The 14915-nt window shown below is 39.3% G+C and overlaps 1 protein-coding gene across 1 annotated transcript in view; it reads right to left on the reverse strand.

Annotated features, from left to right (window-relative positions):
• The window catches only part of SLC7A11 (solute carrier family 7 member 11), a gene marked incomplete at both ends in the record, with an annotated part of 66140 nt that extends 51821 nt beyond the window's left edge, over positions 1–14319 (reverse strand). Inside the window, 3 exons of the mRNA XM_080929254.1 lie at positions 6649–6764; positions 9860–9986; positions 14043–14319. Of these exons, the coding sequence (XP_080785380.1) occupies positions 6649–6764; positions 9860–9986; positions 14043–14319 (520 nt within the window). The remainder of the gene's footprint in view (positions 1–6648; positions 6765–9859; positions 9987–14042) is intronic.
• Between the last annotated feature and the right edge of the window lie 596 nt (positions 14320–14915).

A 14915-nucleotide genomic window follows, 5' to 3' on the forward strand; every position in this document is an offset into this window, starting at 1 on the left:
ACATGGTGGCTCACAACCATCTATAATGTGATTTGATGCCCTCTTCTGGCATGCAGATACACACACACACACACACACACACACACACACACACACACACACACTCATACATAAAATAAATAAATAAATCTTTGAAAAATAAAATATCAAGAACTTATAGATGACAAAACATCAAAATATTCCGACTTTGGAATTTAGTTTAGAGCAACATCTCAATACACTTGGGGGAGGATAGCACTTTAGTGACTATGGGCAAACTAGGTAAATCTGCGTGCATAATTAAAACTAAAGAGTTAATGGGGATGGGATGTCAGATACAATGAAGAACTTTCACCAACAAACACTTCGCATGGTTTATGCAGATGAACTCACCATAGTGCACATAAATAACACAATTTTATTTGCCAAATATACCTCAATGGAGGTGGATATTTTAATAAGTAAGTAGAACAGCGAGTTAAGGCTTATTGAAAAAAGGGTATGTAGGGGTTCAGAAGCATCCACTGAAAGTGAAAAGGGGGCAGTAATAAAGTATGTCAGGGCAACAAAGATGAGAGTAGGCTGAAAGTCCTGAGACAAAACAGCATGGTTTAGCTATGCTTGGCACTGAGTACATGGAGCAGTAACTATATCCACTGTCAGTGCTCAAAGGCACTATTTTATCAAAAAAATAATATAAAATAATATTTGTCTCTAATACACATGGAGAAGTTGCACATAGGAAATGGTCAAATACAACCTTGCTTCTCCCCAAATTCTCTAACCCTAACCCTAACCCTAACCCTATTTCTTTATGCAAGTGTGATTAATGGCTCATCACATTAGAAGGATGCTATTTTTTAATTGAAGAGGCCAAACTTTGATATAAAAGTAGAAAACAGACCTTGGCTTTGGTTGTCATGAGTCACAAAGGAGCACTGTGTTTGCCCTATTTCAGGTAGTCCAAAGTAGGAAGAAGGCCCTGGGAGGAGAAAGGAGAAGAAGAGAGAAAAGCAGACACACAGCGCATAAAAAATACTATCATTTCAGGAACACCTGGCCATGTGCATCTCTGAGGAAGTAAAGGTTTGCTGTCTTCAAGGGAAAGCAAATGCGTGATGTCTATTGACACGGGAAAACAATGAAGATCTGGAATATTCTTCTGTATTTTCTAAAGTTTAAAAGACAAATGGGAGACAAAAAGCTCAAACAAATATCAGGAATTGTTTTCCACCTTGCTTTCTTTTAGTTGAAAAAAGAAGTCTTAGTAAGCCTGGCTTTCCTCAAAGGTCCCTCCTAACTTGGCTTTTGTCCTGAGCATTTAATATCTCTCTCATTAATTGCTACACCATGTTCCAGGAAGTGCACCTCACTGACCCAGAGGCACCTACAGCTTAGCAAGTGAGGAGGCGGCTTGTGGTGCAGCCAAGAGAGATTCTTGGGCTAAATATGCACCTCTGTCCTATGTCTGAGCACTGAAATTTAAGGGTGCCTAAGCCACCTATTCAACAACATTCAAGAGAGACATGGGGTTCAGTAAACACAAGAGCAATCCGAGTTTCTGACATAAACCATATCTAAATTCTTAAATACACACACCATTTACCCATACCTTAGTAATAAGACATAGGCACCAGAGCTCTGGCCGGAGTCTTTTAACTAACCATTAATTTCCTACATGGGAAAAAAATTGGGGGGCTTACTTCAAACTTTTATCAAAATGAAAATTCAGAGATCTTCGGGCTTTATTGACTTACTTAAGGTGCAGTTTCTTAGAAACAAAAATGTAGCAGGGAAAGTTATATCCATAAATCTCAAAAACAAGAAACCCATTTTTGAAAAGAGCTATATCTTAAAAAGATGTTTAAGGGAATCTTAGAGACTTGTGTTGTGGTTTAAGGACTACCAAGTATTTCTTTCTGCACATGAAATCATTTACTGCTGTCTTTCATTTTGAAGAGCGATGTTGCAGATTATTGGGCAGCCTCTCAGATTCACATTCTTCCTGACTTCCGTCTTCGGAGCTCTTCGTGCTAAACTGATAAAATGTACAGATGGTATATTTGAATGGTACATGATGAGATAAAGCTGGTGCCTCCACTTCTCTCCGCAGCCGCTGATGGGGCTGCTTTATCTCCCAGCATCCATTTCCTGGATGCACTGATTTCAGAAAGAACCTTTAGAAGGCAGAGGACCAACTCTGTATCATTGATCTCACTATTAGGAATAGACAGAGCCAGCACTACATAAATGTATGATATTATCTCCTGTCAGACATTATGCAAAGACATCCATGGATAATGTTTGCCATGCTTCACATTTCTATGACATGGTTGCTATTATCAGACATGTATTTCATAGGAGCCGAGAAAACTCCAGGTTCTTTTAAACTTGCCCGTGTTCATAGACCGGCAGTAGAGTTTAGATTAGATTAAAAGGCTGGTAGTCTACATCTCAAGCCTTTGCCATCAGCTCACAGCTGAAACAATAAGGAAATAGCTCAGGAGGTATGTGTAAGCTCACTGATACAACCAGTTTCTTGACAACTTGCGACTTCTCTTTTTCTTGGTTTCCTGGGAGCGTTCATGTCTGACCTAGAATCTCAGGGCACTTGAATTCCACATTTTATGGACAATCCTCCTGAAGGATGCAGCTGCTATTCTGCAGTACCTGTATATCTTGCTGTGCTTTATTGTGTTGCAATTTAGCTAATGGAGGAAAGATACCTAAGCTTCAGATTTAAAGAGATACACACACGTACACACTATGTTTGAATTGCCAACACAGACTAATCATATATTTTCAATGCAATTTGAAGGCTTCAGAAAAAAAAGAGACAACAGTAACCTATCTATGAAATTATATGGGCTGATTTGAGTTTGTCTCTCTCTGTGTGTATGCATTTTCATTGGTTTGCACAGTGTGTGCAGGTATGCATGTGTGCACACACATTAAGAGGCCAGAGACAGATGTTGACCATCTTTCTCAGTTGTTCTCCACATTATTTTGGACATAGGATTTTTTGATGAACCCAGAGCTCACTGACTTGGTCCTGAAGGTCTTCCAGTCTCTAACATTTCAGTCCTGGGATTATAGGCTGAGGGTAGGTCTTTATGCTTGCTGAGCAGATACTTTAACTCCTGCACCATCTTCTAAGCCCCTAGCTATTTTTTCACAATGATATATAAGTGCCATTTTCTTTGTTCCTTCCAATACTTTTGCAAAGGCTAATGCTGTGCAATATGACTTTGTGTCCTGTAAAACTCACCAATGAGGGATATGAGCATCAGAGAGAGGCCGACGAATCACATGGGTAGATATCACACCACAGGGGAGAAAGCATTTTTATAAAGTTCTACTTGAGAATATTTTTTAGGGTTCATATTCCACTTGAGAATATGCTCTTTTTTAGGGTTCAGCGTTAGAGACCAGAACAATAGACACAGCATTTTAAATACTGAATGTATGTCTCCATTCTTTCAAGCTATAAGAACCATGAAGCATGTTATTTTCAATAGAAGGTTATTTATTGATTTTAGGATTGGGCTTAGGGACATAAGCCAAAGTCAACGCAGAAGATTTCCCAGTTGTACTTTAACATGCCTAATATTTTTACTAAAATGGACAGAACTTTTAGTAAACACAAGTGTCTCATACATAATATTGGCCAGAAGTGGGGTTCTTTGGAAAACGTGGGTAAATTAGCATTAAGATAAATCCTTCCCCCATTGTAATATTATCGTTCAGATGGTCGGTTAATATTTTACAAAATTTGAAACCCTTTTGAAGTTTGACCTTTTTTTTATACTAAACTGGAGATTTAAATTCCTCATTTCCCTCAAGGAGCTCAGGGAAGTAATTTATGCAATTAAACTCTTACTTTCTAAGTCTCCACAACCTTTTCCTGTAATAGGCAAAACACCACCTATATTCACTTTGAAGAATAAAGTATGTGAGATATTTGCCCCAGGTAAATTTCTCTTTCTCCATCCCCTCCCCCTGTTGTCCCATTAAAGCTAAATTCGTCTTAAAGGCCATTTGACTTCTCCAATTAATCCATTGCCTTAAATTACTTCCCACTGAGACATGAGAATATTCCTGTTTCTCTTTCAATACTTCTGAGTTTAGGAACTTGTTCTCTGTTCAGGATCTATAGCTTGTATCAGAATTTACAAATTAATATTATAGCTAGTGTCAGAAATGGAAGAAGACATAAAGGTTCCATCAAACCTCTTCTCCACTCATGCCTCCACCAAACTACAAACATAAGAGCCTTTCTTGCAATTGCTTTAATGGCTGTTTGGTTTTTTTTCCTCCCAGTGGGGAAGGGAGACTTAACATTTTGAATTTCATAAGACACTAATGTCTCCTTTAAAAATGCTTAAAATGGCCTTGATAACAGAATTACAGAGTCATTCAGACTTTCAAAGATAAAAATGCAAACATATTTTCATTATTCATTTAATGTCTTGTTCAAAGCAGGTAAAAATTGTGGCTTTGTGGCTTTGCAAATATCTCCATATCAGGGTTTGCCCTAAGATCTTTGGTTATGCATTTTAGTTAGGAACATGTATTGTTAGTCTATGGAGTTCTTTAAAATACCCCTTATCTCAGTCTTCATAAAACAACTGTAATGTGATGTGCTCTCATTCAGGGGAAGAGAATACACAGATGTAAAAATGATTGTTAGTCCAGCCCTTTAGTGCAACGTCAAAGTCATCAGGAGCTTCCCATGTTCTTTATGGGATTCTTCAAAACCTTAAAACGCTGATATAATTTTATATTTCTATAGTCATTCAACATACATTGATATTTCATAGGCCTATTTTATAAATCAATAAAACAGAAGCATAAATAAGTTTAACAGCCCCAAACCACATAACCAAGAAACAAGGACACTTTATTTCAACTCCAGGTTGTAGATCTCCAAGGAACTATAACCATTGTGTGAGATGATTCAGCACACAAGAGCTCATGGCGCCAGTTCTAAGGTCTCGTCTAGCGGACTGTATCTTTCAACCACTAATCTCCCTTCTCCCCGGGAACTGAAGCCACCTAAAACTTGGGTTTAATGGGTCACAAACTGCACATACTTCTGCCACAGGAAAAAGAACATCATTACACTTCTTCACATAAAGTCAGCTGGTAACAGATAGTGACTACGTCCAAACAGGCAAGCTAAGCGCTGTCAGGGGACTGGAGATGCAGCCTTGTGGAAGTCCCTGGTCTCAGGGGAATTCCAGTGACATTTCGTCACAGAAGTATCAATATTCATCAATTGCCCTGCATTCTGAATGAGCTTCAGTCATCATCACAAATATTTCATAGAGGATTGAATCCTCTGTTTTTTCAGCTGTTTCCTCAAAATATACTTAATAATTGGATGGATATAAATTAATGAACAGAAATTAAGCAAGATATACGTGACAATTTAGCAGAATCCTCACAGCCCCTACAACCCCAGCATAATTATCTCAGGAGAACACTGGCATACAGAGGAGGGGAAGTTAATTGTCCCTAGGTTTTCCTAGGTCTGTGGTGTGTGTAAAAGGGAGAATTTCATAAACACCTACATTTTAACTGGCCAGAACTTCAAAATGTCCGTGTTGAGTCATTTTCTTTGTCTTCCTAGTGATATCACAGAACAACTGTGTGTTTAAGATTCAGCTATTTAGTTCAGACATGCATGTCTGCCATACCACAGATGTTTTTCATAGACTCACTAACACTGTTACAGACTAGCCCCTGGGCGATGTGTTGTCAAAAGTGAGACGATCTTTGTGTTATTCTAGCAAGCTACTGTGAAGCAGCTCTCTAATCTGTCTTCCTGGGTGTGCAATTCAGTATTCCTGATGTTGTAGCATGATCATATGCATTCAGACAACAGTTCAATCAATCAGCAGTTATCCTATTCCATGAGATTCCAGAATGTTCTAGGAAATGACCCTCAGCTATGGCTCAGTATCACTATGTAATCTTGTACATGTTTCTCTTTTAATTTCCTCTGTTTCTTTAACTTCTAAAAATCTATGCCCATAAAAAATAATTTTAAAAGGTGAACAACTTCCTAATTTGTAGCCCATAGAGAAGTCGTCTAGTTGAGAAAGGCTGCTGACTACCAAATCTTCAGAAAAACAAAAACAAACAAACAAAAATACCTTATGATAGCTGGAAATAGGTAGAGAAAATGGTAACCCTAAGGGTGGCAGCTAGTATCACTGTAAACTACACAAACACAAAACATACACTCAGCATGTAAACTTAACCCCAGGGTCATTCATGAGCAATAATTCAATATCTCACTGGGGAAGGTGATTTCCAACACAAAAACAATTCCTCAGAATAGTTCTTCCTGAACAGTGTCTTCTGATACACAACCCTTTTAATATTTTACAAAGGAAGCAGTTTCTATTTGTCTGCTTTGGGAGACCAGCTCCCACATTGCTTGATGCAGTATAAAATTGGCAAACACTGTAATGACAGAGGCCACTTCAAACCTTGTGTTCCTGTCTCCATTGTCCAACACAGATTGGAAACTGAAAAGCACAGAAAAGAAAACAACAAAACAAAACACAACTTGGGGAATATCATGCAAAGACTAAAGAAAATTTGCCTCCAATCGCTTTCTTACGGTGCTTCCTTTTTGTCTGTTACAGCTCTAATACTCACTGATGCCCACAGCTGTTACAAGCTTGATTGCAAGTTCAGGAATTTCACATTGAATAAAAAATGGTTCCAGAATGTAGCGTCCAAATGCCAGGGATATCACAGCAGTAGCTCCGGGGCTGGGAGAGAGGATATTTAGGTTAACTACAGGAAACAATAAATAACATTCTTGCTGGTCTTCAGATCTTAGTACTTAACATGTGGAACATATTGAACATGAAAGTCTATCATGGTTAGAGCTTCATACTTCATTAAGGAGCCATACACTTCAAATGCAATATTGTCTACACCAGTAAGGGTTAAGTCTTAAGAACCTTTGTTGAAAAATAGTAGTTATAAATGTTTATGCCAACATGCGTCTAAATATTTAACATTGATTAATTTCTAGTAAAAAGAAATCTAGTAAAAAGCCAAGTAAGTAGTCTTAATTTCTTAAGAGCATTTATTTAGATTGGGCCACAGAATAAGAGACAGACTCGTCCTGTGAAGTCAGCAGTCCAGATAGTGAGTCGTCCTATTTTAATTGTTCCTCAAAGGGACAAAAGGAATATTCCATTCCATCTTAAATATGAGGGCATATGCTTGCCACATACAAGGAAATCCACAAAATTGCTTAACATCTCAAGCAAGAGTCCCTTTCAGCTCCTCTTCCTTCTTGTGGTTAACACCTAGGCCTGATCCCTGGATCACCAGAGACCAACCCGTATTACCTGCCTCCAGCACTGATCTCCTACTGCCAGTCAAAGCCACAAACATTTTAACTTTCTTCTCTCCCCAGAGACTCCTGCCTGCAAAGAGGATGTTTTGCTGTTCTCTACCTTTTATATAGGTCTTTGATTTCTAAACCTAAATCTGCTAGCGTCATTTCGGTATCTTTAAGACATGCTCTGACCATGGTCGGGCCTAGTACACACAAGCTTCCCAGGACCAAGAATTAAATCACTTCTGCCTAGAGCCATTTCATAATATAGATAGTTTTCAGACTTAGCTTTAGTCTTGGTCCAGAGAAGTGACTCCAGCCTTCCCCTTGTCCAAGCTTCCTTTCACACAGCACCAAGCCTGTCCCCTTCACACATCTTATCATAGTAGGGTTTTTAGTCTAGTTAAGATTGAAACCCAGTCCTACCTCTTGACTTTGAGGTCTGTGAAAACAATTCTATGTCTGTCCCAATCAGAATTTGATCTCAACGTAATGGTGAGCATAGCATGTTACAGTAGAAACTCAGTAGGTATCAAACATCATGTGACTAGGTGCCCTCAACTTTAAAGCCCCCATTATGTTCTGTTGGGTGACTTTGCTTGGATTAGTTTTTTAGATTCTTTCTGACAATACTGACTTAATGTTAAAATATAATTTTAATGGGGAACATTTAGATATCATGACTATTACCATTTAGATGCCATGAGAAGAAATGAATTTACATCCTAGGGAATCATGTTCTTCATGTAATTTGCTATTTTTCTTGTTTGAAAGACTATATTGAAAGGGAATATAAATGTATTAAAAAGCTTCTAGGATTTCTTTTGGTAAGTTGGTTGTGCACATGCATGCACTCATGCTTTTACACACACACACACATACACATGCACACCATAGAACAGTTCCTTCAAAATTAAGATATATCTGATTATCAGCTGTTTGGGAGCATAAATTGTGGCTCATTCCAATTTAGATCTCTTTATCTTGCAGTCTTTCATTCAGCAGCAATTTGTGAAAAAATAAATAAATTAATGAATGGGTACCATATCTGCCCATTGCAAATGGAATGATCATGTTGTCATAGCAAACTGAATGATTAGATAAAGTTACACCTCAAATGCATGGATGATGATGCAGTGAAGTTGAAGGACATTGGGCTGGGATGCTCAACAGCCTGACAGGCCGGCCTTCTACGGAAGTGTTCTTATTTCGATGCTGTGTATGTTACATTTAAAGTAACATCATCTTGATTTTTCTGACACTTGATAAGAAAGAATTAATTTCTAGGATACAAATGGCACTGATGTAAATAGTTTGAAAATCATAAAAGGTATAAGACCCATACTTGAAATGTTTAGAATTCTAATAGGAAAATACTAATTGGTAGTTTAAGGTCTTAAGATATTAAGGGATGAAAGAAATATTACAAACTAGGGATAAACATGTGTGTGTGTGTGTGTGTGTGTGTGTGTGTGTGTTTGTGTGTGTGTGTGTGTGTGTATGTGCCATATAGACATGCAAAAATAAACTTTGAAGAGTATGTTTGATTACAATGATAGAAAGAAGTACAGAAATAAGTTCCAGATAGAGAAATTGTAGGAGAGCAAAAAGAAAGAAGGATACTTTCTATCATCACTTAACACTAGCAATTTCTAAGCAACAAAGAACTGTTGTTACCAGTGAAGTGTGCACTACCCTGAAGTTTGCTATTAACACATAAGGACTGTTCCTGTTAGCAAACACTTAGAACTCTGCCATTGTCACCTCTGTTAATGCAGGATCAAAACTCGGCTGAGATTTTAGTACTCTGTTCTGTTTACAGGAGAGTAAGGTTCCCTAATGACTTCTAATGAACTCTTTAATCACAAAGTGCAAGTCACATCCCTTAAAGCACAAGCACCTGTGACACAAACTGCACATGTGACATCACAGGCTCCTCAGACTGTTGAGGGAAATTTGCTATTCAGAGTGACTTGGCGCTATTCTGTGCCAAGGGAATCGGGAAGGGGGCAGAGCCTTGCAGCCCTACAATCAAACAATTTTTGCAACTGCAGATCGCCGGTTTGTTTAATGTGAGGAAATGAATCACTCCTGCTGTGCTAACTTGATTTTTTTTTCACTGTTTGTAAAGCATAAGACTTGATAATACACTAAATTGTTTGGCACAGACAGTTCTTAGTCACAAAAGTAAAGTCAAATGTCCTGATGACACAATCAACAATAAGAAAGAAAAAAAAAACCCACTAATTCCTAGCACATTAAATTGTGTCTCGTCAGTCCAAGGTGTAACTTGTCAAAGTGAAGTTTGAAGATTTCCCCTCATCTCAGATAAACTCCTTTTCTAGAAAAAGCATATATGTATAAAATTTGGGGCTTAAAGAAAACTTTTTCACGTCTGTATTTTTTCAACAGTCATGTGACATGCATTTGTAATAATTTAAGACAGTCATGATGATCCAGAATAGTGATGAAATGAGTAGGTTTATTTTCCCTTAATTGCTTCCATATCCTTACCGTATTACGAGCAGTTCCACCCAGACTCGAACAAAAGCTAGCAAAGGACCAAAGACCTCCAGGATGTATGTGTAATGACCACCAGATTTCTTTATGCTCGTACCCAGCTCGGCATAGGACAGGGCTCCTGTGAAAGGTGATAATAAAAAGGCACAAAATTGGCACAGCATCTAGGTGTCATGACAGAGCATTGTTTAGGTTGCATGATCTGTGGCCACTTCCTTTGTTCAGAATGACCTTCTTCATGGGAACAGTCGTCATCCCCTAACTTACACCCACCAAGTTCCTCTTTGAATTTCCTCACACTTGAGACCTGCCTCATACTAAGACAAAAGAAATGCTAGGAACTGGAAAAATGGCTCCAAAGTTGAGAGTGCCTGCTTCTCTTCCAGAAGAACCAAACTCAATTCCTAACATCCATATGGGTTGCTAACATCCGCTCACAGCCATATGTTTCTCCCGTTCCTCCTAGGTCCTCCTCTGGCCTCCTTGGGCACCAGGCATGCACAGGAGCAAAACACCCAGACATTTAAAAGCCAAATAGGAGAAACTGAAAAAAAAATGTAAGGAAAGAAATTTTCTTTGAAATGGTACCTACAAACATGATTCAGAATTTGTGATCAGAAACCGGAGGGCAGAAGAAATAACAGGAAGCAGGTGTCAATGATACTGACCTATTATTTGAATAACTGCATCATCTCATACTAAGATAAGCTATTCACTCAAACTGATCTCACTATGGTATTTTAATAAATAATGTTTCTGTGGCAAATCAAAATATAGGTTATTTGTTCTTTGGGAAAGAAGAGACTACCTGTTGTGTGAGACTTCAGTTAATTGATACAATGTGCTTTGTCAGCAAAATGAATCTTGACTCTGTTGTTCTGTTCCCAGAAACAGAATTAATTTGTATGTTTTTGAAATGTACACCCTGGCAGTTAAAAGAACGACTGTTTTAAAAAGAAATTCCATAGTCTACAGTCACACACATAATGAAAGTCAATTATAAACTAAGATGTGAGTGTTTAAAAATAACACTCCTATAAGATTGGGAAAGTAATATTTAAACTCCCAAACCCTAAGGTACATACCCTTTGAAGTGTCTCATAAAAGCATTCTGGATGTGAAGGCGGGAACATGAACCACAGACAGGCCTGAGTCTCACACAGCAAACATGCCGCATGATATTGCTTTACTCACCAACTGCTTCATCGTTAGTTAGGAAGGACATGACAAACAAATCTTCATCTCATCCAAAAGCCAATCAATCAGTTAACCAATCAGTCAGGCACCTGAGTCTACATTGCTTAGTGCTCAAAGGTAACAGGGTTTCTGCCCAAAGCACCTAAAGAGGCCCCACATGTGGAAAGAAATTGCTGATCAGGTAGTGTCTCCTATATAATGCTCAAAATAAATATAACTTGGGAAATTGGAGAAACCTGAATATGACTTTGTCAGGGTCATCTAGAGAATTGTTTTGAAGAGTGAGCCTATGAGAGAAGACACTGAGGCCACACCCTGGACTCTTCTGAGACTAGACTTCATCAAAAAGAACAATCCAAGCAGCTGCTCTGCTCTGCAGTGCCTCAGGGACTGAGGAAGGTACAACTTTACAGACAGCTATGTAAGTACTTTAACTTAGACCTGAAGGCAGCTAGCAAACTTCTCTTGGAAATAATGATCACCATGTTAGTAGGTTGTCCAGAAAAGCAACCAATATAACTTTGTTATTGGAAAGGCCCCTTAAAGGCCTTGGAATTTACTGTCAGGGAATTAATGCCCAGACCTCTGTATGCTTTGCCCTGGCTTTAACTTGAGTTCTGGGGGATGGAATTTTCATTTAAAGGTCTCAAGCTCCATAACTATGTGTCCAGATGAAAAGAAGTTCAAAGCAGGCTATAAAAGTCCATGTGTTGACCTCGGTGCTCAAAAAGTTGGAAACCAAACACAGATGCTGCTCCCCATCCAGAGGGGTGACTTTGCCCCCCCCCAAACATGGTACATCCAAACACTAATCAGTGGGAACTGTATGCACCACACATTGCCCAGGCGCCATTCTACACACATGTCAGGAGCTAGACAACATCATCCTACAAAAGTTCATTTCATAACTGGTAAGATAGCTCAGGTAATTTATTGAATAACCAATTAATATCACCTACCATTGAAAGTGAAAAAAAGATACCATATATCGAACCATCTCAAGCTTGGAACCAGCTAGGTTCACCGTTTTGACTTGAAATGTCTAGACTCTTCCTTAAATTCTAGAGTTTTAGTATAAGAACTTTCTTTATGTATCTTGCTTCGCTTCTCATTTGTGAAGACTTTGTGTCAAAAAGCTCCCAGTAACTTAAGCAGCAGTAATATGAGAGTGCATCTCTAAAGTTGGCTGTCAAACGCCCGCTCCAGGTTACATCACAACCCCTTAGCTCAGTAGTTTCTAGAGCATCCACCAAAGATGTCCAACTTATACGTAAGCATCATTTTCACCATAGAAGTCAGTGTGCCTTTAACTAGCTCAACATTCCAAGTATTTTACTTTATTCACCTGAATAAGCATTGATTGTGTGTGAAAATCAAATCACACAGTGAGAGCTGCCTCCATGTATGTATGCAGAGTTCAAGGAACTGGTTGTAGTTTTTCTGATTAGATATTGATTTATTCTAAATATATCAACTACTGCAAGACGCTTGAAGCCTGAGGGTACACAGTCTTTAAGATCAACAATTGAGTTTCTCCTTGCTTCTCTGAACCTGCATATGTCAGAACCAATTCAATATTAATAATGATAAGGATTCTGTTTGAGTTTTTAATAACTATATTACTCCAAAGAATGAAGAAAAGGGGCACTGTCTCCAAACATTTCGTAAAGCATATTCTATTCACATAAATGATGACACCAAGTTCTCTAGGTTTTCAAAGTAGTCTCATAATAGGTCTTTTTGTAGCAAGACTCTTTTCAAGATTATTTGAAATGCCTCCTTTATGAAAACAGGTATTTGAGTATTCTAGGTAGAAAACTTTCCCCCAGGCAGTAATTTAAAATATCACAAGACCTGAGCTAAAAGAATGAATAGAACAAGAGTTTAACACTTGGTCCCAGAGAAACTTGGTTCTGGGTTAGCAAAGTAACTTTCAAGTGTAGGCTACTTTACAACCAAAGTATTTCCCCATAGTATAAATCAAATTTTAAAATAATTGACCATCCACAGGTTTTTGTGAACTTTACAATGAACTTGGGAGAGTTTTGTATTAGTTTGCCCTCCTGATCAAGGAGCAATTATTTTCTCTTCAATATTAACCCTCAACCCAATCAGAGAAACATACATTTTGAAAAGAAAAAAATAATAATCATGGTAATACCAGTTCTGATCAGATGAACTTCAGTGAATGGGCTGAGAAAGTATCATTTTCCCCAGAGACCTAGTAAAAAACAGATGAAGAAAACAGATCCAGGCAAGGAGGAAAGACTAACTCCCGAGTGAAGCTTGCAAACTAACACTGAAAACTTACGTGAAAATTTCCTTAAGGCATTAAGAAAATAAAGCACAGGAGAAAAAAAAAAGTTCAACCCATTGCCATAGTAGCATTTATGGAGACAAAGTCACATCAAACACATATCTTCCCAAGGACTTTTGAAAGCATGGTATCAGAATCGGACAAGCCCATGAATTAAAAAGTTTAGAAAGGCAAAGAGTGCCACCCATTCGTTTCGCTAATGAAAGGCCCGTGACACTGTTCTGAACGTTCAGTTCTGCGCGTAAATAGGCCACACCGGCTGCACCTCACAGGTGCTTCACCCAGCGACGCAGCTGCCAGGACAAAGCTCTAAGCATTCTTCACGAAACCCAAGCCCTCTGCACCGAAGGCTTGCTTAATTTTCTGGGTCATCAAAGTTCCAAAGTTCGTTTTTTTTTTTTTTTTTTTTTTGCTCTCAGCAAAAGAGAAAAAAAAAAGCCCGGCAGGAAAGGGGAGTATAGCCTGCAGGGAAGGAATCTGAGAGGATTTAGTCTCGTGCCAACAAGTGGACAGTGTGTTTGGGTAGTTCACATACCTGAACAACAAAAACAATTCAAAATATTTCCTGTAGTATCTGCCCATTCAGTTACTCCTCAGAAATAACCCCTTCACTTTCCCAGAGAGCCACACAGCCACACCCCCCCAGAGAAGAAGCGCACTCACCAAAAAGTGACAGTACTCCACAGGCCGACCAGAAAACCAGTGACATGCCCACACTGCCTGTATTCTGGAGTATGCCCTTGGGGGAGATGAAGATGCCGGATCCGATGACGGTGCCGATGATGATGGAGACCCCCCTCAGCAAAGTGATCTTCTTTTTCAGAACCACCTTCTCCTGCCCAGGTGGCTCTTGGTCCCCCATGGAGGGCAGCCTCCTGCTCACATTGCCCTGAAGGTAGCCTCCTTTGGAGATGTTGGCCACAACTGGCTTTCTGACCATGGCGATGTCCCACCGGAATAAGGGGATGAGAAAAAGAAAAGAGAGGGAGAAAAACAAAACAAGAACTTTCAACTTGTTTCTCTAGAGGTGGCTGAGGACTGTTCGGTCTTGGCTTTCCCCTTTGCTATCACGGACTAGCCGTGCACTGTGTCCACAGGTGACAACTCAGAGGTGTGTCTCAGCCTTCGCTGCTCTATGACTCCCCTGACCCCCGAGCACCTGTGTGGCACAGGCTCCAGGATCAGTGAGTTAGCTGCAGCCGCGGCTGCTGCCCTATCATTACACACCAGCTCAGCTTCCTCGTGGGCTGGTATTTAAGCTACTGCCTGTCACACCAACTTACTGGGCTGCATGATGATGCAAATTCTCCAGGTTTGCATCAGCCACATGAGAAAGCTCCGGCTTGAGAAAGCGCCAACATTACTCAGCTTTTTTTTTTTTTTTTTTTTTTTAACAGTAGCAGTGTGTTGCTCAACGGACCCAAAGCATTTCCCACAACAAAGCATACTTTTAAAGGGGGCCCTAGCCAATCCAGAGAAAGTAAGCTGGGAACTGGGAATAGACACTGTCCTGGTCCCCGTGACTTTTTAAGCAGC

This window comes from Micromys minutus (assembly GCF_963924665.1).
Source record: "Micromys minutus genome assembly, chromosome: 15".
Taxonomy (NCBI): domain Eukaryota; kingdom Metazoa; phylum Chordata; class Mammalia; order Rodentia; family Muridae; genus Micromys; species Micromys minutus.